This window comes from Pristis pectinata, chromosome 13, assembly GCF_009764475.1.
Source record: "Pristis pectinata isolate sPriPec2 chromosome 13, sPriPec2.1.pri, whole genome shotgun sequence".
NCBI classification, from domain to species: domain Eukaryota; kingdom Metazoa; phylum Chordata; class Chondrichthyes; order Rhinopristiformes; family Pristidae; genus Pristis; species Pristis pectinata.
In genome coordinates, this window is record NC_067417.1 from 1,250,086 (window position 1) to 1,272,764 (window position 22,679).

Genomic DNA, 22,679 nt, shown 5'->3' on the forward strand with positions numbered 1-22,679 from the left:
GAGGAACACATTCTGCCTTCGGAGTCTCCAACCTGACGGCCTCAACATCGATTTCTCCAACTTCCACTAACCCCCCTGACTCTTTTCTCTCCCCCCCCCCCCCCCACACTCCTTTGTCTTCCCTTATTCCTGTGGCTCCCTTCCCCTGCCTTGATGAGCTGCCCACCTCCTCTCCTCCCCTCCCCCATCATTTATTCCATGGTCCACTGCTCTCTCCGACCAGATTCCTTCTTCTTCAGCCCTTTGCCTCTTCTACCCGTCACCTCTCAGCTTATTACATCTTCTCTCCTCCCCCACCCACCTACCCCTCCCCCACCCACCTACCTTCCCCCTCTCACCTGAACTCACCTCTCCCCTGCCTGCGTGAACTCCTCCCCTCCCCCCCCCCCCCCCCCCACCTCCTTATTCTGGCTTCTGCCCTCTTCCTCTCCAGTCCTGATGAAGGGTCTCAACCTGTTTATTTCCCTCCACAGATGCTGCCTGACCTGCTGAGTTCCTCCAGCGCTCTGTGTGTGCTCCAGATTCCAGCATCTGCTGGAGGAGCCTTGTGTGTCTCCCAGTGTTTGCAGTGATAGGACATTGCCCTTGGCTCCTCAGACCTGCTCCCCATTCAATAAGATCGTGGCTGACCGTCTGTGAACACCACACCCGTCACCATCCGTCTCCTTCCTTCCACCTACCCCCTGCTTCAACTGCTCTTCGAACAGGAATGGCCCAAACCTGCAGATAAAAAAAAATGCCTATTTCTGCCTTACCTGGGTGACTCCTTCATCCTGAATTCTCCCATAAGAGGAAATGTCATCTCCAAATCCAGCCTGTGAATGGCACTCGGGACTTTGTATTTTTCAGGTGTCCCCCTCTCACTCTTTCCAGCCCCAGCAGACACAGGCACACAGGACACCAAACCCCAGCAGATACAGCACGCAGGACACCAAACCCCAGCAGATACAGCACGCAGGACACCAAACCCCAGCAGATACAGCACGCAGGACACCAAACCCCAGCAGATACAGGACGCAGGACACCAAACCCCAGCAGATACAGGTACATCTGTTCATCTTTCCCTCAAGAGTCAACGTTCCCATTCCATATATTAGTCCAGTAGCTTGGTCTGAACTGTTCCAATGCATTTACATTCTTTCTTCAAAAAGGAGACCTATACTGTATACAGTACTCCAGATGTGTAGAGACCTATACTGTATACAGTACTCCAGATGTGCTTTCACTGCTTCTCTATATAGTTGACGTATAGAACATAGAACATTACAGCACAGCACAGGCCCTTTGGCCCACAATATTGTGCTGACGTTTTATCCTGCTCTAAGATCTATCTAACCCTTCCCTCCCACATAGCCCCCCATTTCTCTATCATTCATGTGTCTATCTGAGAGTCTCTTAACTGTCCCTAATGTATCTGCCCCCACAACCTCTGCTGGCAATGCATTCCACGCACCCACCACTCTGTGTAAAAAACTTACCCCTGACATCCCCCTTATACCTTCCTCCAATCACCTTAAAATTATGTCCCCTCATGTTAGCCAAATTCACCCTGGGAAAAAGTCTCTGACTGTCCACTCGATCTATGCCTCTTATCATCTTGTGCACCTCTATCAAGTCACCTCTCATCCTCCTTCTCTCCAAAGAGAAAAGCCCTAGCTCACCCAGCCTATCCTCATAAGACATGCTCTCCAATCCAGGTAGCATCCTGGTAAATCTCCTCTGCACCCTCTCTAAAGCTTCCACATCCTTCCTATAATGAGGCGACCAGAACTGAACACAATACTCCAAGTGTGGTCTAACCAGAGTTCTATAGAGCTGCAACATCACCTTGCAGCTCTTGAACTCAATACTCCCGCTAATGAAGGGCAACACACCATACGCCTTCTTAACAACCCTATCAACCTGCGCGGCAACCTTGAGGGATCTATGGACATTGACCCCAAGATTCCTCTGTTCCTCCACACCACTAAGAGTCCTGTCATTAACCTTGTATTCTGCCTTCAAATTCGATCTTCCAAAGTGTATCACTTCACACTTTTCTGGGTTGAACTCCATCTGCCACTTCTCAGCCCAGCTCTGCATCCTATCAATGTCTTGTAACCTACAGCAACCTACACTATCCACAACGCCAGCAACCTTCATATGATCAGCAAACTTACTAACCCACCCTTCCACATCCTCATCCAAGTCATTTGTAAAAATCACAAAGAGCAGGGATCCCAGAACAGATCCCTGCAGAACACCACTGGTCACCGATCTTCAGGCAGAATACGCTCCATCTATCACCACCCTCTGTCTTCTATGGGCGAACCAATTCTGAATCCACACAGCTGAGTTTCCCTGGATCACATGCCTCCTGACTTACTGAATAAGACTTCCATGAGGAACCTTATCAAACGCCTCACTAAAATCCATGTACACCATATCCACTGCTCTACCTTCATCAATGTGCTTTGTCACATCCTCAAAGAATTCAATCAGGCTCGTGAGGCATAACCTGCCCCTCACAAAGCCATGGTGACTGTCCCTAATCAGACTGTCCTTCCCCAAATGCCCATAAATCCTGTCTCTAAGAATCTTCTCCAGTAATTTGCCCACCACTGAAGTAAGACTCACTGGTCTATAATTCCCAGGGTTATCCCTACTCCCTTTCTTGAACAAAGGATCAACATTTGCCACTCTCTAATTATCTGGCACTACTCCTGTAGCCAATGAGAATGCAAAGATCGTTGCCAAAGGCGCAGCAATCTCTTCCCTCGCTTCCTGTAATAACCTCAGATATATCCCGTCCAGCCCCAGTGACTTATCTATCCTAATGTTTTTCGATAGTTCCAGCACATCCTCTTTCCTCACGTCGACATGCCCTAGTGTATCAGCCTGTCGTACACCATCCTCACAAACGTCAAGGTCTCTCTCACTGGTGAATACTGAAGCAAAGTATTCATTAAGGACCTCCCCTACCTCTTCAGACTCCAGGCACATTTCCTCTTTTATCCCTGATCAGTCCTACCCTCACTCTATTCATCCTCCTATTCTTCACATACGTGTAGAATGCCTTGGGGTTTTCCTTAACCCTACTTGCCAAGGACTTCTCATGGCCCCTTCTAGCTCTCGTAAATCCATTCTTAAGCTCCCTCCTGGCTACCTTGTAGCTCTCCAGAGCCCTGCCTGATCCATGCTTTCTCAATCTCAGTAAGCTTCTTTATTCCTCTTGACAAGACATTCTACATCTCTTGTCAACCACGGTTCCTCCACTTTACCATCCTTACCCTGCCTCAATGGGACAAACTTATCCAGAGCCCCACGCAAGTACTCCCTAATCAACCTCCACATTTCCGCTGTGCACTTCCCCAAGAACATCTGATCCCAATTTACGCTCCCAAGTTCCTGCCTAATAGCATCTTAATTCCCCCTCCTCCTGGTATAACCTCCCGACTTTTGATTTCATTTCCCCTAGCAACATACAATAACATTCCGTCAGCTTCCTAGTTTGTTGTACCTGCAGACTAGTCTTTTGTGAAGCTTGCTCAAGGAGGCAGATGCCTTGGTGTCTCAGGTCTGCAACCGCTCACCATTTAGATAATGGACAATGAGCCATTTTCCCACAGTATATTCCATTTCTCAGATCTTTGCTCACTCACTATGTCCCTTTGTGTTCTTCCTGTATCCACTTCACAACTTACCTTCCCACCTACCTTTCTGTCGTCAGCAAATTTAACAATCCTACCTTCAGCGCCATCATCTTAGTCAAAAAGATAAACTGTAAGAAGTTGGTCCCAGTACCAGTCCATGTGGTACGTCCTTGTTACTTCTCAAGGTCCTAGCACTGGTCCATGTGGTACACCCCTCATTACACCTTGCCAACCAAAAAGGACCCAATGCTGCCTGCTCTCCATTTCCTGTTATCCAGCCGAAGTACTTTTCCTACCAGTATGGTGCCATCTACATATCAACTTCACCCCCACCCCCCAAACAATAAACCTTGATGCAGCAACTTGCTGTCATTGGGTTGGGGATGACTTACTTTCACGCTGGTTTTGTGAGTACTGTGGTTGCCAATGAGGTCAATGTGGGAACCAGAGACTCTTCCACAGATGGCGGTGGACAGGACAAGTGAGTTTGCTGGTGACTCGTCCTTCCGCCATTTGTACAGGACCTCTGTGAGCTCCAGTGTTCACACTCATTACCATCCCAAATGCTCCCACTCCCCTTTGAACAGTCGTGGGCCAGAAATTCCAAGGAGTTAGTGGAATTGTTACATTTCCTCCAGGAGGCTGTGACACATCCTATATCTTTCCCTCTCTCAGTTTGGTAATGTGTTTCCTTGACAAACCTTGGAACAGGTGTGTTCTGGGAATCTAGTGTTAGTCATGAAAACAATGTGGCCTGCCTAACGGAGCTGACCGACTGTAACTGGAAATGTTGGGCACGGAGAGGGCACCAATGTCAGTCACTTACCCTTCCAGTGAAATGGGAGACTTTTGCAAAATGCTGCTGGTATCTTTCCAGTGTCTTATTAAGTGCCTTCTGGAACTCTAAGTATGGCCCTTCACTGCTTCCCCTTCACCCACAGCATGTTACTTCTTTAATCAAGTCCAAATGGTCAAACCTAATTTCTCTTTCACATGTTGACTTTGCCTGATTACTTTGAATTTTTCTAAGTGCCCTGCTCTAACGTTTTTAATGATAACTTCTAATAATTCACCCATGAGAGTGGCGAAGCTAACTGACCGGTGGTTTATTCCTTTCTGCCTCCTTCTATTTCTCAATAAGCTGATATTTTCAAATCGAATGAAAACTTCTCAAATCTAGAGAATTTTGGAATTTTAAAACCAACACATCAATTATCTCACTAGCCACTTCTCTTGAGATTCTAGTGTGAAGTCCATCAGGATCCAGAGACATGTCTTAGCACCTAAGAATTTTTTTTTAACATTTCAGTTAAATACTTTCCCATATCGTCTGCTCCTATCCCTCTCCAAGTCTATGGTAAAGGTCAAGCAGTTATGGTCACTATCTCCAAAATGCTCTCCCACCGAGAGATCTGAAACCTGATCAGGCTCATTGCCTAGTACCAGGTTCAGTACGGCCTCTCCTCTAGTCGGCCTGTCCACATACTGTGTCAGGAATCCTTCCTGGACACACCTAACAAACTCTGCCCCATCTATCCCCTTTACACTAAGGAGGTGCCAATCAATATTAGGGAAGTTGAAATCACCCATGACAACAACCCTGTTATTTTTGCACCTTTCCAAAATCTGCCTCCCAATCTGTCCTTAGCATCTCTGCTGCTATTGGGGTTGGGGGGGGGGGGGTCTGTAGAATACTCCCAATAGAGTGATCACTCCCTTTCTGTTTCTGACTTCCACCCACACTGACTCAGTGGATGATTCTTCCAGGACATCCTCCCTTTCTGCAGCTGTGACACTGTCCCTGATCAGTAAAGCCATTCCCCCACCTCTTTTACCTCCGTCCCTGTCCCTTTTGAAACATCTAAACCCTGGAATATCCAGCAGCCATTCCTGCCCTTGTGACAGCCAAGCCTCTGTATTGGCCACCATGTCATAGTTCCACGTACTTACCTACACTGTAAGTTCGTCACCCTTGTTCCTGATACTTCTCGCATTAAAGTAGACGCACTTCAGCCCATCCAACTGACTGCAATTTTGCCCTTTCAACTGCCTATCCTTCCTCACAGTCTTTCTACACGCTGCATCTACCTGTACACTGAATGCACCAACCTCTGACCTATCACTCCAGTTCCAATCCCCCTGCCAAACTAGCACTCAGTAGGTCAGGCAGCACCTGTGGGGAGAAAGAGTTGATATTTCAGGGCATCAAAATTAGGAAAAATTGGAGGTAAAATAAGTTTTCAAATGCAGGGAGAGTGGGTTGTGGTAGTTGGGGGAGCAAAGCAGGGAGGTTCTGTGGTACAGTGAGGACAGGACAAGTGGAGTGAAGGGTGGGAATGACCAAAGGTGCTCCCGGAGAAGCTGCAACTCGTAGAAGAGCTTCTGAAGTTGCTGGTCTGAAAGAGGGAAATCTGTAACTGTTGTACGAGTGAGATGATGGAACTGCTGCCTGCTGAACTTGGCTGCAACGTGCTCAATCAGCTTGAGCTGTGCTCCTCAAGTTCGCACTGAGCTTCATTGGAGCAGTGCAGGAGATGGAAAACAGGTTGGAGTAGGAGGGAATGTTTGTGGGAGACAGCTGGAAGATCCCGGTCACCTTTGCAAACCAAACAGAGACGTTCCACAAAGTGATTACCCAATCTGCATTTCTCCTATTTGTGCTCCTCCAATGTACCTTCTGTTAATCACTGGTGCCTTCACACAGGCTGAAACAGTGTGGGTACAAGAACCCCCTCCCCAGCATACTACTAGCTAACATCCAGGCCGCTGAGAACAAAGTTGGACAGAGTAGATGTGGCAAAGTTGTTTCCCATGGTAGGGGAGTCTAGTGAAAAGGGCACGACTTCAGCATTGAAGGGCGCCTGTTCAGAACAGAGATGCGGAGAAATCTCTTTAGCCAGAGGGTGGTGAATCTGTGGAGGCAAAGTCATTGGGTGTATTTAAGGCAGAGATTGATAGGTGTCTGAGTAGCCAGGGCATCAAAGGTTATGGTGAGAAGGCGGGGAGTGGAGCTAAATGGGAGAATGGATCAGCTCATGATAGAATGGCAGAGCAGACTCAATGGGCCGAATGGCCAACTTCTGCTCCTTTGTCTTATGGTGTTAAGTCAAGGATCCAGTTACAGGGGAGGTATTGAGTCCCAGGTCTAGGAGTTTGGTGTTGAGTATTCTTGGAATTATAGCATTGAAGGCAGAGCTGTAGTCAATAAACAATAGTCTCATGTAGGTGTCTTTACCGTCCAGATGCTCCAGAGCTGAGTGTAGGGCCAGGGAGATGGCATCCACTGTAGACCTGTTTCAGCGGTTTGCAAATTGCAGTGGGTCGAGATTGTCTGGGAGGCTGGAGTTGATGCGTGCCGTGACCAGCCTCTCAAAGCACTCCATGATGGTGGATGTCAGAGCCATTGGTCGGTAGTCATTTAGGCACGTTACCTTGTTTTTCTTAGGTACTGGGTTGATAGTGGTCTTCTTAAAGCAGATGGGAACCTGAGATTGAAGCAGGGAGAGGTTAAATATGTCTGCAAATACCCCCACCAGCTGATCAGCACAAGATCTGAGCACACAGCCAGGGACACCATCCGGGCCAGATGCTTTCCTCGTGTTCACTCATCTGAACATTGATTTTATGTCCTCGATGGTGACCACGGGTTCAGGTGCATTGGAGGTTGTCAGGGTGGGTGGTGACAAACTAATCCCCTTCTGTTCAAATTGTGCATAGAATGCATTAAGCTCATCGGGAAGGGATCCACTGTTGTTGGTGATCCTGCCTGACTTCATTTTGTAGCCCGTTATAGCGTGTAAGCCCTGCCACAACTGATGCCTGGTCTGGGACTCGATTTTGAATTGGTAGTGTTTCTTGGCATTCCTGATAGCTTTACGAAGGTTGTATCTCGACCACTATCATCCCGGTACCTAAGAAAAACAAGGTAACGTGCCTAAATGACTACCGACCAATGGCTCTGACATCCACCATCATGGAGTGCTTTGAGAGGCTGGTCACGGCACGCATCAACTCCAGCCTCCCAGACAATCTCGACCCACTGCAATTTGCAAACCGCTGAAACAGGTCTACAGTGGATGCCATCTCCCTGGTCCCTACACTCAGCTCTGGAAGCATCTGGACGGTAAAGACACCTACATGAGACTATTGTTTATTGACTACAGCTCTGCCTTCAATGCTATAATTCCAAGAATACTCAACACCAAACTCCTAGACCTGGGACTCAATACCTCCCCTGTAACTGGATCCTTGACTTAACACCATAAGACAAAGGAGCAGAAGTTGGCCATTCGGCCCATTGAGTCTGCTCTGCCATTCTATCATGAGCTGATCCATTCTCCCATTTAGCTCCACTCCCCGCCTTCTCACCATAACCTTTGATGCCCTGGCTACTCAGACACCTATCAATCTCTGCCTTAAATACACCCAATGACTTTGCCTCCACAGATTCACCACCCTCTGGCTAAAGAGATTTCTCCGCATCTCTGTTCTGAACAGGCGCCCTTCAATGCTGAAGTCGTGCCCTTTTCACTAGACTCCCCTACCATGGGAAACAACTTTGCCACATCTACTCTGTCCAACTTTGTTCTCAGCGGCCTGGATGTTAGCTAGTAGTATGCTGGGGAGGGGGTTCTTGTACCCACACTGTTTCAGCCTGTGTGAAGGCACCAGTGATTAACAGAAGGTACATTGGAGGAGCACAAATAGGAGAAATGCAGATTGGGTAATCACTTTGTGGAACGTCTCTGTTTGGTTTGCAAAGGTGACCGGGATCTTCCAGCTGTCTCCCACAAACATTCCCTCCTACTCCAACCTGTTTTCCATCTCCTGCACTGCTCCAATGAAGCTCAGTGCGAACTTGAGGAGCACAGCTCAAGCTGATTGAGCACGTTGCAGCCAAGTTCAGCAGGCAGCAGTTCCATCATCTCACTCGTACAACAGTTACAGATTTCCCTCTTTCAGACCAGCAACTTCAGAAGCTCTTCTACGAGTTGCAGCTTCTCCGGGAGCACCTTTGGTCATTCCCACCCTTCACTCCACTTGTCCTGTCCTCACTGTACCACAGAACCTCCCTGCTTTGCTCCCCCAACTACCACAACCCACTCTCCCTGCATTTGAAAACTTATTTTACCTCCAATTTTTCCTAATTTTGATGCCCTGAAATATCAACTCTTTCTCCCCACAGGTGCTGCCTGACCTACTGAGTGCTAGTTTGGCAGGGGGATTGGAACTGGAGTGATAGGTCAGAGGTTGGTGCATTCAGTGTACAGGTAGATGCAGCGTGTAGAAAGACTGTGAGGAAGGATAGGCAGTTGAAAGGGCAAAATTGCAGTCAGTTGGATGGGCTGAAGTGCGTCTACTTTAATGCGAGAAGTATCAGGAACAAGGGTGACGAACTTACAGTGTAGGTAAGTACGTGGAACTATGACATGGTGGCCAATACAGAGGCTTGGCTGTCACAAGGGCAGGAATGGCTGCTGGATATTCCAGGGTTTAGATGTTTCAAAAGGGACAGGGACGGAGGTAAAAGAGGTGGGGGAATGGCTTTACTGATCAGGGACAGTGTCACAGCTGCAGAAAGGGAGGATGTCCTGGAAGAATCATCCACTGAGTCAGTGTGGGTGGAAGTCAGAAACAGAAAGGGAGTGATCACTCTATTGGGAGTATTCTACAGACCCCCCCCCCCCCCAACCCCAATAGCAGCAGAGATGCTAAGGACAGATTGGGAGGCAGATTTTGGAAAGGTGCAAAAATAACAGGGTTGTTGTCATGGGTGATTTCAACTTCCCTAATATTGATTGGCACCTCCTTAGTGTAAAGGGGATAGATGGGGCAGAGTTTGTTAGGTGTGTCCAGGAAGGATTCCTGACACAGTATGTGGACAGGCCGACTAGAGGAGAGGCCGTACTGAACCTGGTACTAGGCAATGAGCCTGATCAGGTGTCAGATCTCTCGGTGGGAGAGCATTTTGGAGATAGTGACCATAACTGCTTGACCTTTACCATAGACTTGGAGAGGGATAGGAGCAGACGATATGAGAAAGTATTTAACTGGGGGAGGGGGAATTAAGATGCTATTAGGCAGGAACTTGGGAGCGTAAATTGGGATCAGATGTTCTTGGGGAAGTGCACAGCTGAAATGTGGAGGTTGTTTAAGGAATACTTGCATGGGCTCTGGATAGGTTTGTCTCACTGAGGCAGGGTAAGGATGGTAGAGTGAAGGAACCATGGTTGACAAGAGATGTGGAATATCTTGTCAACAGGAAGAAAGAAGCTTACCAAAGGTTTAGAAAGCATGGATCAGACAGGGCTCTGGAGAGCTACAAGGTGGCCAGGAGGGAGCTTAAGAATGGACCTAGGAGAGCTAGAAGGGGGCATGAGAGGTCCTTGGCGAGTAGGATCAAGGAAAACCCCAAGGCGTTCTACACGTATGTGGAGAATAAGATGATGACTAGAGTTAGGGTAGGACCAATCAGAGATAACAGAGGAAACATGTGCCTGGAGTCAGAAGAGGTAGGGGAGGTCCTTAATGAATACTTTGCTTCAGTATTCACCAGAGAGAGTGAGACATTGACATTTGTGAGGATGCCGTACGACAGGCTGATACACTAGGGCATGTCGATGTGAGGAAAGAGGATGTGCTGGAACTATTGAAAAACATTAGGATAGATAAGTCACCAGGGCCGGACGGGATATATCCAAGGTTGTTATGGAAAGCGAGGCAAGAGATTGCTGCACCTTTGGCGATGATCTTTGCATCCTCACTGGCCACAGGAGTGGTGCCAGATGATTGGAGGGTGGCAAATGTTGTTCCTTTGTTTCAGAAAGGGAGTAGGATAACTCTGGGAATTACAGACCAGTGAGTCTTACTTCAGTGGTGGGCAAATTACTGGAGAAGATTCTTAGAGACAGGATTTATGGGCATTTGGAGAAGCATAGGCTGATTAGGAACAATCAGCATGGCTTTGTGAGGGGCAGGTCGTGCCTCATGAGCCTGATTGAATTGAGAATGTGACAAAGCACATTGATGAAGGTAGAGCAGTGGATGTGGTGTACGTGGATTTTAGTAAGGCACTTGATAAGGTTCCTCATGGAGGATAGGTTGGGTGAGCTAGGGCTTTTCTCTTTGGAGAGGAGGAAGATGAGAGGTGACTTGATAGAGGTGCAGAAGATGATAAGAGGCATAGATCGAGTGGACAGTCAGAGACTTTTTCTCAGTGTGACAATGGCTAACACAAGGGGGCATAATTTAAAGGTGATTGGAGGAAGGTACAAGGGGGATGTCAGGGGTAAATTTTTTTTTACACAGAGAGTGGCGGGAGCCTGGAACACACTGCTGGCAGAGGTTGTGGGGGCACATACATTAGGGACATTTAAGATAACCTTAGACACATGAATGATAGAAAAATAGGGGGCTATATGGGAAGGAAGGGTTAGATAAATGTTAGAGCAATGTTATGGGCTGAAGGGCCTGTACTGTGCTGTAATGTTCTATGTTCCCAGCATTGGTTTTGTCTCAGATTTCTAGCAGCTGCAGTATTGTATTTCTCTAACCATCCTGCCCACACCCACATCAGCCACAGAAACCTACACCCACCCAGCTTGTCAGCCTCTGCCCCCCATGGTGCAGGGCAATAACTCTAAGGTACAGCACCAGGCGCAGAAGGAATTTTTCAGGTTTGTAGAAGTTCTTCCTGTTTCAAACACTGCAGTTTGTCAGCAGCAGTAATCTGTGACATTGGGAGTTACATCACCAAATGGGGGTTTCCCCACTGCAGAACACATTCCATTCACATCAAGTTATAAACAGAAAGTGTGATTGGGAAAATGATAATATACAAGGAGTAAACAAGAGTTTATTTTAATTGATTGTAGTCTTGGAATCTGAACAACATCCAATCACAGGGAGGGAATCATACAAAAAGATTAAGGTAATTTACACAAGCACTACAATTAGTACAAAACTCTTATAAAGAAATGATGAACAGAGAAGTGTCATTAATTGTGACCACATTACGTGTGGCTCTGTGCACATCTGTTGGAATTGCCAGAAGCTGCAGATTCCTCCAACACACTGACATTTGCAGGTTCAGTGAGCCCAGGTAATGGGCCAGGATCTGTCCATGTTGCTGCCCATTTCCTGTAGTCCAACCTAAGCACAGCTTTTACTTTACAAAGAGGGAGGGGATCAGATCCCTTCAATGTTTATGCCTGAACATTGGTTGTGACTGTGGACAAGACTGACCCAGGGAAGTGGAAACCAAATGAAGAGCTTCTGTTTCCTGGTTTCCCACTGGGCTTCCCTTCACCATGTGAAGCATTGTCTTGCATCGCTCTCCTACCTGCTCCAGACTCTCTGTCACTGACTGGAACCAACAGTTCCAGCAGTGGAACACTGCAGTGAACCTGACTACAATCCTTCCCAGATCTACCACTCCTACCTGTGGTGATAATGTGGCATTAGAAAGACGGCTGGTAGATTTGGCAGTTCTGAAGAGAGAAAGTGTAAATAATAAATTTTAAAAAATTTAGATCAGGAATGAAACGATGGGAGAGCAGAAATAGGGTCTTCAGTGACCAGCACACACATCCTTTCACTTACCTGGCGGCAGGGTGCAGGTAGATGCCCCGTTTCTGCAACTCAGAGAACTGATCTGCTCAGCTCAGTTCCTACATCATTTCTTCCAGTTCACTTGGCTGATTTCCCTCCAGCCAGTAACACACACCTTCTAAACACTCCTGAGTTTAAAGAACTAAAGTGGAAATTAATTACTTAAAAATACTGATGGTCTCACCTGCTTCTATTGGGGAACTAAACAGCTGTTGCAGCTGTAAGTGGACACATTTAAGATCCAGCACAGATAATTGCTGTGTTCGCCAGCATTGTGCTTTCTCTGCACAGAACTGAACAACTTCCATTAAATCTGGTGAATGAGAGGAGGTGGGGATGTGGTGGGGACGACCAGGATGCTATAACCTCTGCCACACCCTGTCAGCCACTGGCTTACAGTGTCATAGAGGTGTGCTGAAACATGCGCACACTGACCTTTCTACTTACCTACGCTCGTCCCATTTACCCACATTTGAAGCTGTATAAAACTTTGGTAGAGCTGCACTTGGAGTATTGTGCTCAGTTCTGCTCGTCCTGTTACGGCAAGGGTGTGGAGGCTTTGGAAAGGGTGCAGAAGAGGTTTACCAGGATGCTGCCTGGATTAGAGGGTATGAGCTATAAGGAGAGATTGGACAGACTTGAGTTGTTTTCTCTGGAATGGCAGAGGCTGAGGGGAGACCTGATAGAAGTTTATAAGATTATGAGAGGGATAGATAGGGTGGAAATGTCAAATACTAGAGGGCATAGCTTTAAGGTGAGACAGGGTAAGTATAAAGATTTGCAAGGCAAGTTTTTTTTTATAGAGAGAGTAGAGGGTGCCTGGAACACTGCCATGGGTGGTGGTGGAAGCAGGTATGACAGAGGTGCAGTCAAAGAGGATTTTAGATAGACACATGAATATGCAAGAAATGGAGGGATATGGATCACATGCAGGCAGATGCGAGTAGTTCAATTTGACATCATGTTCAGCGCAGACATTGTGGGCCAAAGGTCCTTATGCTGTACTGTTCTAAGTTCTTTTTGATCCACGACCTTGGTGATTCAAGTTCTTATCTAGATAAATGCTGAGTCCCTGCCTCCACCACCCCCTCAGGCAGTGCCTTCCAGATTCCAACACTATGTGAAAATACTCACCCCAGATCTCTGCTAAAATTCCTACATTACGCCTGCCTGCTTGTTTTAGATGCCTCCACCAAAGGAAAAAAAATCCTTACTATCTACCCCTTTCATAATTTTATATATCTATCCAGTCACCCCTCAGCCTCCTCTGCTCCAGGGAAAACAAACCAAGCCTTACCCAATCACTCCTTATAAATGAAATGTTCCAATCCAGGCAACATCCTGGGGAATCTCCTCTGGGCTCTCTCCAGTAGAATCACTTCCTTCCTGTAGTATGATGACCAGACCTGCACACACTACTCTAGGTGTGGCCTAACCAGTGTTCTTATAACGTTATCATGTCCCTGCTCTTATATATTATGCCATGGCTGACGAAAGCAAGCATCCCACATGCCTGCTTCACCACCCTGTCTCTCCTGTGGTGCCACTTTCATGGATCTATGGACTTGTACACCAAGGTCCCTCTGTTCCTCCACACTCCCCAAGGCCCTACCATTTACTGTACATATCCTTCCAAATTGCCTCACTTTGCACTTGTCACAATTAAATTCTATCTATCACTGCTCCAATCAATTTTCCACCTGATCTATATCATGCTGTAGCCCAAGGCCAATCCCCCTCTTTATCTACACCACAAACTGTGGCATTGTACCACAATGGTTAGGCTACTAGACTTGTGGCCAGAGTCCAGAGATTTGAGTTCAAGTATAGCAGGCCCCTGAGTTTCGGAAGACCTGACCAAATTCTCCCAGATTCTGTGCTTGGGTACAGTACTCTTCACCAGGACACAATGTAGAGATCACCCATAGAGAAAACCAATGCCTTTGCCAAACTCCCCCCCCACCCCCCCTCAGGTAAGGTCAGTCCTTACAAACCCCAAGCCACCTCTTGTTAGTACACACTTTCTATACTAACCTGCTGATAGTTTTCTCCCTGATTAGCAGATCAGCTCCCCCTGAGCTGCATTCAGACAAATATGTCACATTGGAGACACAAGAGACTGCAGATGCTGAAACCTGGAGCAACTGCTGGAGAAGATCGGTGGGTTGAGCAGCATCTGTGGGCGGGGGTAGGAATTGTCGATGTTTCCGGTCAAAACTCTGCATCAGGACTGAGAATGGAGATGGGCAGTACAAAGGGGAGAAGGGGAGTGGTGCTACAGGAGCCTGAGGTGATTGGTGGACTGAGGAGGGGTGTAAGATGACAGACAGCTGCTGCCAAGTAGAGGAGGGGAGGGTGGTGGACTTGAAGGACAATGGCAGGTGAATGATAGATGGAGGCAGACAGAGGAAACTGGGAGGCAGATGGAGAGGTGGGGGAAGGGGAGGGCAGTGGAGATTGGAGACAGTTGCTAGAGGGAGATAAGCAGGAACACAAAGGTTACCAGTGCTATTCTCTGATAAGGAGATGGCAATGGGAACCATTAGGAGAGAGGTGTATGGTAAATGGAACCAGATGGGGGAGCGTGGGGGTGGAAACCTGTGGGTGAACTGTGTGTAGTGGATGGTTGGAACCAGGAGAGGGGAACAGAGATGAGGTGGGGGGAGGCAACATGTTTCACAGTTTGCTTGCTGGGAACGGCTCCTATCACCTATGCTGACCTTCCCCAGTCTACTCTTTACAAGTCCCTATATTTCACATTACCATTTTGGGGGAAATTGTTCATTTCCAACAAATGGAAAATTCCGTTCACGGACAGTTCCCAGGAATGGAACCCTTACAAAATCCAGGACCCCCTGTAATTAAATAAATCCGGAACATGAAGTAGTAAATGCAACTGTTTCTGAAGGAACTGTGCTACCAGTCTGGCCTCCACATCACCCCAGACCACCAACATGGTTGTCTCTTTGTTGCCACCTCAGCTCCGAGGCAGTAAGTGCCCTCACTGCTCGCGAGGAACTCATCCTGTGAACACTGCACACATCCAAAGTGGATGTGTGGAGACACAAAAGACTACAGACGCTGGAATCTGGAGCAACAAACAATCTGTTGGAAGAACTCAGCGGCTTGAGTGGCATCTGTGGGAGGAAAGGAACTGATGTTTCAGGTTGAGACCCTGCATCAGGACACGTGGATGTGTCCCTGTTTAACTGGCGCCGTTCGAGGACAGTTGGATGTTTCTTTAAAAAGTGTCACATGATATACAACCTATTGGATTAGGATCTGTGCTACTAATTAGATATATCAACTAATTTTGAAATAAAATTAGACCCAGGTCTTCTTTTTGGAACTTTAATACTTAACATTACCACCTGAGTTATTTATGATGTCAGTGGGAGTTAGATAGCCTGAATTTCCTAATGGTATTTCGTAACTACATGTTATTGGTATATGATGTCATCACTTTAACAGTTGTAACCAATGCTTCATTTCAGCAGCAGAAGGGAGTTTTCCTGGAGGAAAGAGCTATGCCAGGTGAAAGGGGAAGATCCTCCCCCTGCCGAAAATCCTCATGAGAGTGAGGAAGGGCATTGGTCCCATTGTGCTGCTCTCTACTGGCTGAAGACAGCAGTTGGTTGCAAGCATAGTCACTGTGCCCTTGGGTTTATAAGAAGTCTGGTTGATGTTTTAAGGAATGCCAGTAGCTCAGCAGATTAAGGCAGTGCGTTACTGGGCTACAGATCATATGGAGCTCAGGTACCATGTTGGCAGATAAACACTGTTAACAATGATCAAAATCAAAGGTTTGTCAGCAGCCTAAGGTATTCACTCTGAACTATTGTGAAATATCAAACAGTCAGGAAACAAATGAGGCGTGACCTGTGAGATCCACAGGTGATGCCAGACCTTGGACGGCAACTTCTATGTCATTCCAATTCGCTCATCACCTTCAGCAGTTGTGAAGCCAGCATTCTTCAACCTAGCTACCAAGATTGCAAGATTCCTGTAATATGACACTTGTTGTCAAAACACCTTCTTACAGGTGAAGAGAAGAATGCAAGGTGTGGGAGCCTCTCCCTCAGGAAATGGGTTTAACCTACAGTGTGCTAAGAGTTGGTCTTTGGCCGTCATTTCCTGCACATGTAAAATAAAGTGGCTTGCGAGCTGGGACACTACAAGGGTTGATGGTCTATTACTTTGACACTGCAGGATGAATGGTGTGCTGTTACCCAAACAATCCAGGAGGGGTTGGAGAATAGGCTGTTGTTCAGGGGCATTAGATAGGGACGTAAGGTGGAAAAGATGGTTATTCAGACACAGCTTGGCTGGGGTGGAGGATGCAGCATTGGGGAATCATTATGCGGACAGTGCAGTGGTGTGGGACTGAGGGGATGAAGTGACACACAGCAGCAGTGATTCAGATGCTGCACTGAAGCTGATTAACCCCCCCCGGTGTGATTGCAGGACAGACAGCCCAAATGCTGCTCGTCTCACTCACGTCACAGACAGAAGCCAGTTCCCAGAGCTGCTAAAGAACCTTGATTCGCTAAACCCAGTGCAGATGCCCACATATAAAACCTTTAGTCATAAGCACAGAGTCATGTAAAGACTGTGATGCAATGTATTATTGTGCCCAGTACTGCAGGGTTACACAGTTTACACTGCAATGCTGACACTTGGTGCTTGAGCATCGTCCCTTGTCCAGCTTGGCAGAGCGACTGTATGGCAGTTATAAAGGTAACCCAACATGACTAATCAGAGATACCCTGAAGACTGTGGTCCTGAGCCTGAGCCCTTTGTTGTCTGGATTTGTAAAGTGCTCCTGCTTGTCAGAAAGCAAGTAATCAATGCAGTTCCTGGAGCTGGTACAAGTGAATTTACAGACTGCTACTCACCTGACAGTTACCTTGCTCTGCCACAGGTGAGGTGCTCTGGGGCTGGCTAGATGTACTGGTTGTGGAGGTAACTCAGATTAGTACTGCTTGGACCCAACCACTGGATGTGTAAACAACCATGTCTGACAACAATGGCTGATGTAAATGTGGAACAAGAATGACTGAGGATGGTTTTGAACCTGAAAAATCTAGAAATGCATGTGGGATGTTTACAGAGGTCACTCCTTAATTAAAGGTACAGATGACAGTGGTTAACTGTCACATTGCAAAGTGGCTTGGTCTAAAGTTGCTAAAACCTGGCTTCAATCTATCCATTCTATGTTCCTCTGGTGACCCAGGAGCAGGATTCCAGCCTACACTGTTCACGCTAAGAATTTTTATGAATGAAAATGATTTTCTGCAGTTTTCTCCAACAATATCATACTTTGGAATATTACCAGAAATGTTAATGAATATTTTTCCAGGTGAGAGGCCAGAGGGCTGATGTGTGTTTGAGGACTGAGAAAAATTCTCAGTGAGTGCAGGGTTAACTCCAGCTAGTAAACAGCCCCAGGTTTGCTCTTGACTTGATGAAAATGATTCACAATAAACAAGTGAGGTTTATAATTAAGATAGAACAACAAAACGATGAAAGGATGTGCATCCATAGAACTGCCTGGCTGGGGACCAGGATGCTGAAGGTTTCAGGTTCTGGTGTCAGCTGGTTAGAAGTCAGATGGTCACTGTGCACCAACTGAGTAACACCTTCACTTGACCCCAGGGTATGTAGGCTGTAGAGTCAGAGGCTTTAGGAGAGGGAGAGGGAGTGGGTGAAGCTGAGAGAGCTTGAGGAATATCCCATGTTTCAGAATGACTGGCAGCGATGGCAAGTGGCTGAACTCCTTCAGGTGCAAGCTGAGGAAGTACAGCTGCGTAATCTGGGGGCTGATGCAACTTGACATGTCTCCTGTTTCACACAGCAACAAGTGAAATCTGGCATCTCTCAACAGCTGACAGACCTGTGCAGCAAATCTCAAAGTGCAAGTGTTGACACAGAATCAATTCCATTATTTTAAGGCTAGTTTGCTAATCAAAACTGTTCCGAATCTTTACAACTAGTAAATCCTTTATTAAAGTCATGTAAAAAAAAGTCAATCCTGAACATTTATCTCCCCGCTCAATGCGAACACTCTGTCCTCACAACTTCACCAGATGTTATAAACACATAAAAACCTGCTTTACCACAATCCCTCAGCTGTGTGTGTTAACCGAATGATCTTTTGAAAGAGGTCCAAGACTTCAACCTGCACATTTCAACTTAAACAATAGGGTCTGTGTATGACATTAAAAAAATCTGAAAAGTGTAAAATAAAAGAATGAATATTTATTTGGGAAGCCAGAAGAACAATTTTACCCAAAAAATGGATGTGTCGGTGGGGGTTGAAGAAAGAGAAAGCAGCGTTTGACAGCACATTCACCTGCTCTCTGGAAACACGGTATGTAAATGTGAGGAAGTCCTTCAGACAACACACACACACTAAGAACTTCTAAAGTGTAAAAGGTGTGGCTTCTCTAGGGTCAGGTTCCACGAGTTCAAGTCCAGTCACTGACTGCTTAGGTTGAACAGAATGCCACTGCAACATCAGTTTGTGTTAAATGCGTTACTGGGTTCACAGTCTGCAGCATCTTCCAGTTTGAGGAGGAACAGAATGATGATACCTCTGCAGCTACACTGCAGCCAGCACCCCCAACTGGGACATCAGAAGGTTGGGAAGATGGCAGTGAGGTACTCAAGGAGCCCCCCCCAACATGGCTGCTTCCTGAAATAAATCACAGATTTAATCACTGAAAATACTGACAGCTGTCTCTAACCGAAAGACCACAGTCCTGCGTCGGTAGGTTCACAACTACTGGACCTTGCCAGGGATCTTCGCTCGTTTCCGGGCAATGGCATCCTCTACAGCTTTCAGCTGTTTCAGCAGTTCCTCTCTGCGGGATAACGTGTTGGATTTACTGGACTTTGCAGAGGATGCAGTGGTGGTAGGGGCTGCGATGTCGTGAGACTTGGAGCTTGAAGACACACTGGTCACTTTGCTTGAGACCTTTGACTGGGGTGATGGAGCCCGTTTTCTAAAAAGGAGGGGAAAATAAAGTTAAAATATACCTAATCAGGTGTCTAGAAACTTCCTTTTGATGTTCCCAGGAGGTAGGCGATGTTTGGAACCCAGTATTTCTTGCCTGTCCTGAGTTGTCCAAGGACACGAACAGTCAACTACAAAACACAGGACTGGAGTCACACGTAGGCAGGCTGGACAAGCCCCACGCTGTGTCTTTTATCTGAAGGACATTAATGAACCCAGTTGGGGTTTTGTAGCAATTCTTCATAGCTAATATCTGGGGCCTGTCCATAAAAGCTCAGATATATTGACTTTGCCGTTACAGGGCCTTGCCCTGGTGTTCCTTGCTTTCCTATCCATTCCATGAGCACTTGACCAGTGATATCTACTGAAGAACTGGACCCAGATTTTACATTGGGTATGATGAATTCCTCTTCAAACACAGAAATACACTGTGTATAAATGTCCAAGTCTCCCAACAGCTGTAGCAATGGCTATTCTTTCTGCTTGATGCTACAGAGAAATCTTGTGGAACAGTAAAGAATCTATTATTAAGCAAACGGTAACAGGGCACCTATAAAATAATGTTTGGACAGAGTCAACATGGATTTATGAAAGGGAAATCATCTTTGACAAACCACTGGAAATTTCTGAGGTTGTCAAATATCCAAACGGCCTGTTTCCATGCTGAATGACTCTGAGAATAATTAGGGGCATTGGGGACTAGTTAACGTGGTGTATTTGTATTTTGGAAGATCTTCAATAAGGTGCCATGCAGCAGCCGTTAAACAAAATTAGCATGCCCCATATGGGGTAATACTGGCAGTTACTGAAGGTTTGTTAACAAACAGAAAGTGGTAGGGAGGCTGTGACCAGTGGGCTATTACAGGGATGGCTGCTGGGACCCCAGCTGTTCACAGTGTGGATCAATGATTTGGAAAAAGGGATCATGTGCAATGGATCCAAGTTTGCAGATGATACAAGGCTGGGTGGCAGTGTGAGCTGTGAGGAGCATGTACAGAGGCTTCGGGGGAATGAGATTAGGTGGGCAGATGTTCTTGAATAAGACGGATGGACGAGGACATAGCAGGTGGAACCTAATGTGGAAAATCTGAGGTCACCCAATTTGGTAGAAAAAAATAGCAAGGTGGAGTATTTTTTAAATGATGAGAGGTTGAAAAGTGTTGTTCAGAGGGACCTGGCCATCCTTTACAAGAATCACTGAATGCAGGTACAGCAAGCAATTAGGAAGGGCAACAGTACGTTGGCCATTATTGCAAGAGGACATGAGTACAAGAGTAAAGACGTCTTACAGCAATTATACGGGACCCTGGTGAGAGTGCATCTTGAATTGTGCGTACTGATCTGGTCTTCCTACCCAAGGAGGGAGATATTTCCAAAAGAGGGAGTACAATAGGGTTCACCTGACTGATTTCTGGAATAGCAGGTTTGTTCTGTGAGGAGAAGACTCGGCTAGGTTGGTGCTCTTAGGTTATGAAAAATGAGGTAATCTCACTGAAATACATGATGATTTTCAGCAGCTTGAAAGGGCAGATGTAGGGATGATGTTTCCTCTGGCTGTCATGTGAGAACCAGAAGTCGCATTCTTAAAATGTGTTGGCCATTCAGGGTAGAGATGAGAAGAAACTTCTTTGACCAGAGGGTGGTGAATCTTTGGAATTTTCTAAGAGAGACATGGAGCTCATTCACTGAGTATATTGAAGGCAGAGGTCAATAGAGTTTAGGATATTAAGGGACATAGGTCAATGCAGGACAGTGGCCCTGAGGTATTGAATGGTAGAGCATGCACAAAGGGCTGAATGGCCTACTCCTGCTTCTATTGCTTATGACCTAAACTCAAGGGGGTGCAGGTGGTCTGGCGGAAACAGGGGAGCTGTTGTAAGGTGCTCTGAAGCTCATTCACTAACTGTTCGTATCTATCTGCACTGGTTAAGGCTGGAGTCCAGAGTAAGGATCTCAAAATGAAAACAAAAATACTGCAGGTCAAATGCAGACACCGGGGTAGCACTGTAGGAGGAAACATTGGACACAAGCTCCTCACAAGCTGAATGTCTCCAGTAATCTCAGAGTTGTATTGATCTTTTGCTTGTGGTGAAGAGTACTGGGAAGTAAAGGACAGGTTACAACTTCACCTCACACACTGTGCTCTTGGTCTAGTATCTTCCTCCCACAATATACTTTGCTTTCATCAATCGGGGAACTGAATTTAGGAGCTGAGAGGTATTGTTGCAGCTATATAGGACCCTGGTCAGACCCCACTTGGAGTACTGTGCTCAGTTCTGGTCACCTCACTACAGGAAAGATGTGGAAGCCATAGAGAGGGTGCAGAGGAGAATTACAAGGATGCTGCCTGGAATGTGCAGCATGCCTTATGAAAGCATGCTGAGGGAACTCGGCCTTTTCTCCTTGGAGAGATGGAGGATGATGGGGGGACCTGATAGAGATGTATAAGATGATGAGAGGCATTGATTGGGTGGATAGTCAGAGGCTTTTCCCCAGGGCTGAAATGGTGGCCACAAGAGGACATAGGTTTAAGGTGCTGGGGAGTAGGTATAGAGGAGATGTCAAGGGTAAGTTTTTTACTCAGAGAGTGGTGAGTGCATGGAATGGGCTGCCAGCAACGGTGGTGGAGGCGGATACGATAGGGTCTTTTAAGAGACTGTTGGATAGGTACATGGAGCTCTGAAAAATAGAGGGCTATGGGTAAGCCTAGTAATTTCTAGGGTAGGGATATGTTCGGCACAGCTTTGTGGGCCGAAGGACCTGAATTGTGCTGTAGGTTCTTCTATGTTTCTTTCAAACTTCAAGTGCATTTAAAGCTGTGATAAGTTAGGTGTAACACAAGCTCGGATGTGATGCAAAGCTCTTGCATTCCTATATTATACAATGCAGCAAACCTCACAGAGGAGGTGTACAAAGTACACCTATACAACGCCTCAGCCTTTTTGGAACCACTGTTTAATGAGAGGGTGTGAATCGATCAGGTGATGGTGATGGAGTCCTTCTCCTCACTGAGTATTCTCTCACACCTTCATCCTTTTTACCTCTTTAGTCCAAAGGTTTTAGTGATAAATTTCACCATGTTATTTATCCCTCGGTTAATTCACCGCTGTGCACCTACCTGTCTGCTTGGGCAGGAGAGGATCTCACCATCGGTGGCACTCGGGTACTCTGACGATCACCCTTTGGTGATGGTGGTCTCCCAAATGGCTTCCGCTCACGATGTCCTGAATCAGAAAGGCAGGTGTTACAAAGAAATGGAGATCACCATCCTGGACCAGCCCCAGGAAGCACACATTCTACAATGCCTGCATATGCACAATAGATTTTAAATATCTGCACTGTTACTCCTTTCAAGTAGCTTGTCTGAGCTTAAGTGAGTGATCTGAAGTCTCACAGGGGTTGGGGCTGGGGGAGGAAAAGGC

At 46.7% G+C, this 22,679-nt stretch overlaps 1 protein-coding gene across 1 annotated transcript in view; it reads right to left on the reverse strand.

The window, feature by feature from the left end:
* Positions 1-11,473: 11,473 nt before the first annotated feature.
* zc3h18 (zinc finger CCCH-type containing 18) overlaps positions 11,474-22,679 on the reverse strand; it is a 185,936-nt gene continuing 174,730 nt past the window's right edge. The window contains 2 exon segments of the mRNA XM_052028145.1: positions 11,474-19,246; positions 22,376-22,481. Of these exon segments, the coding sequence (XP_051884105.1) occupies positions 19,024-19,246; positions 22,376-22,481 (329 nt within the window). The 3' untranslated portion in view covers positions 11,474-19,023.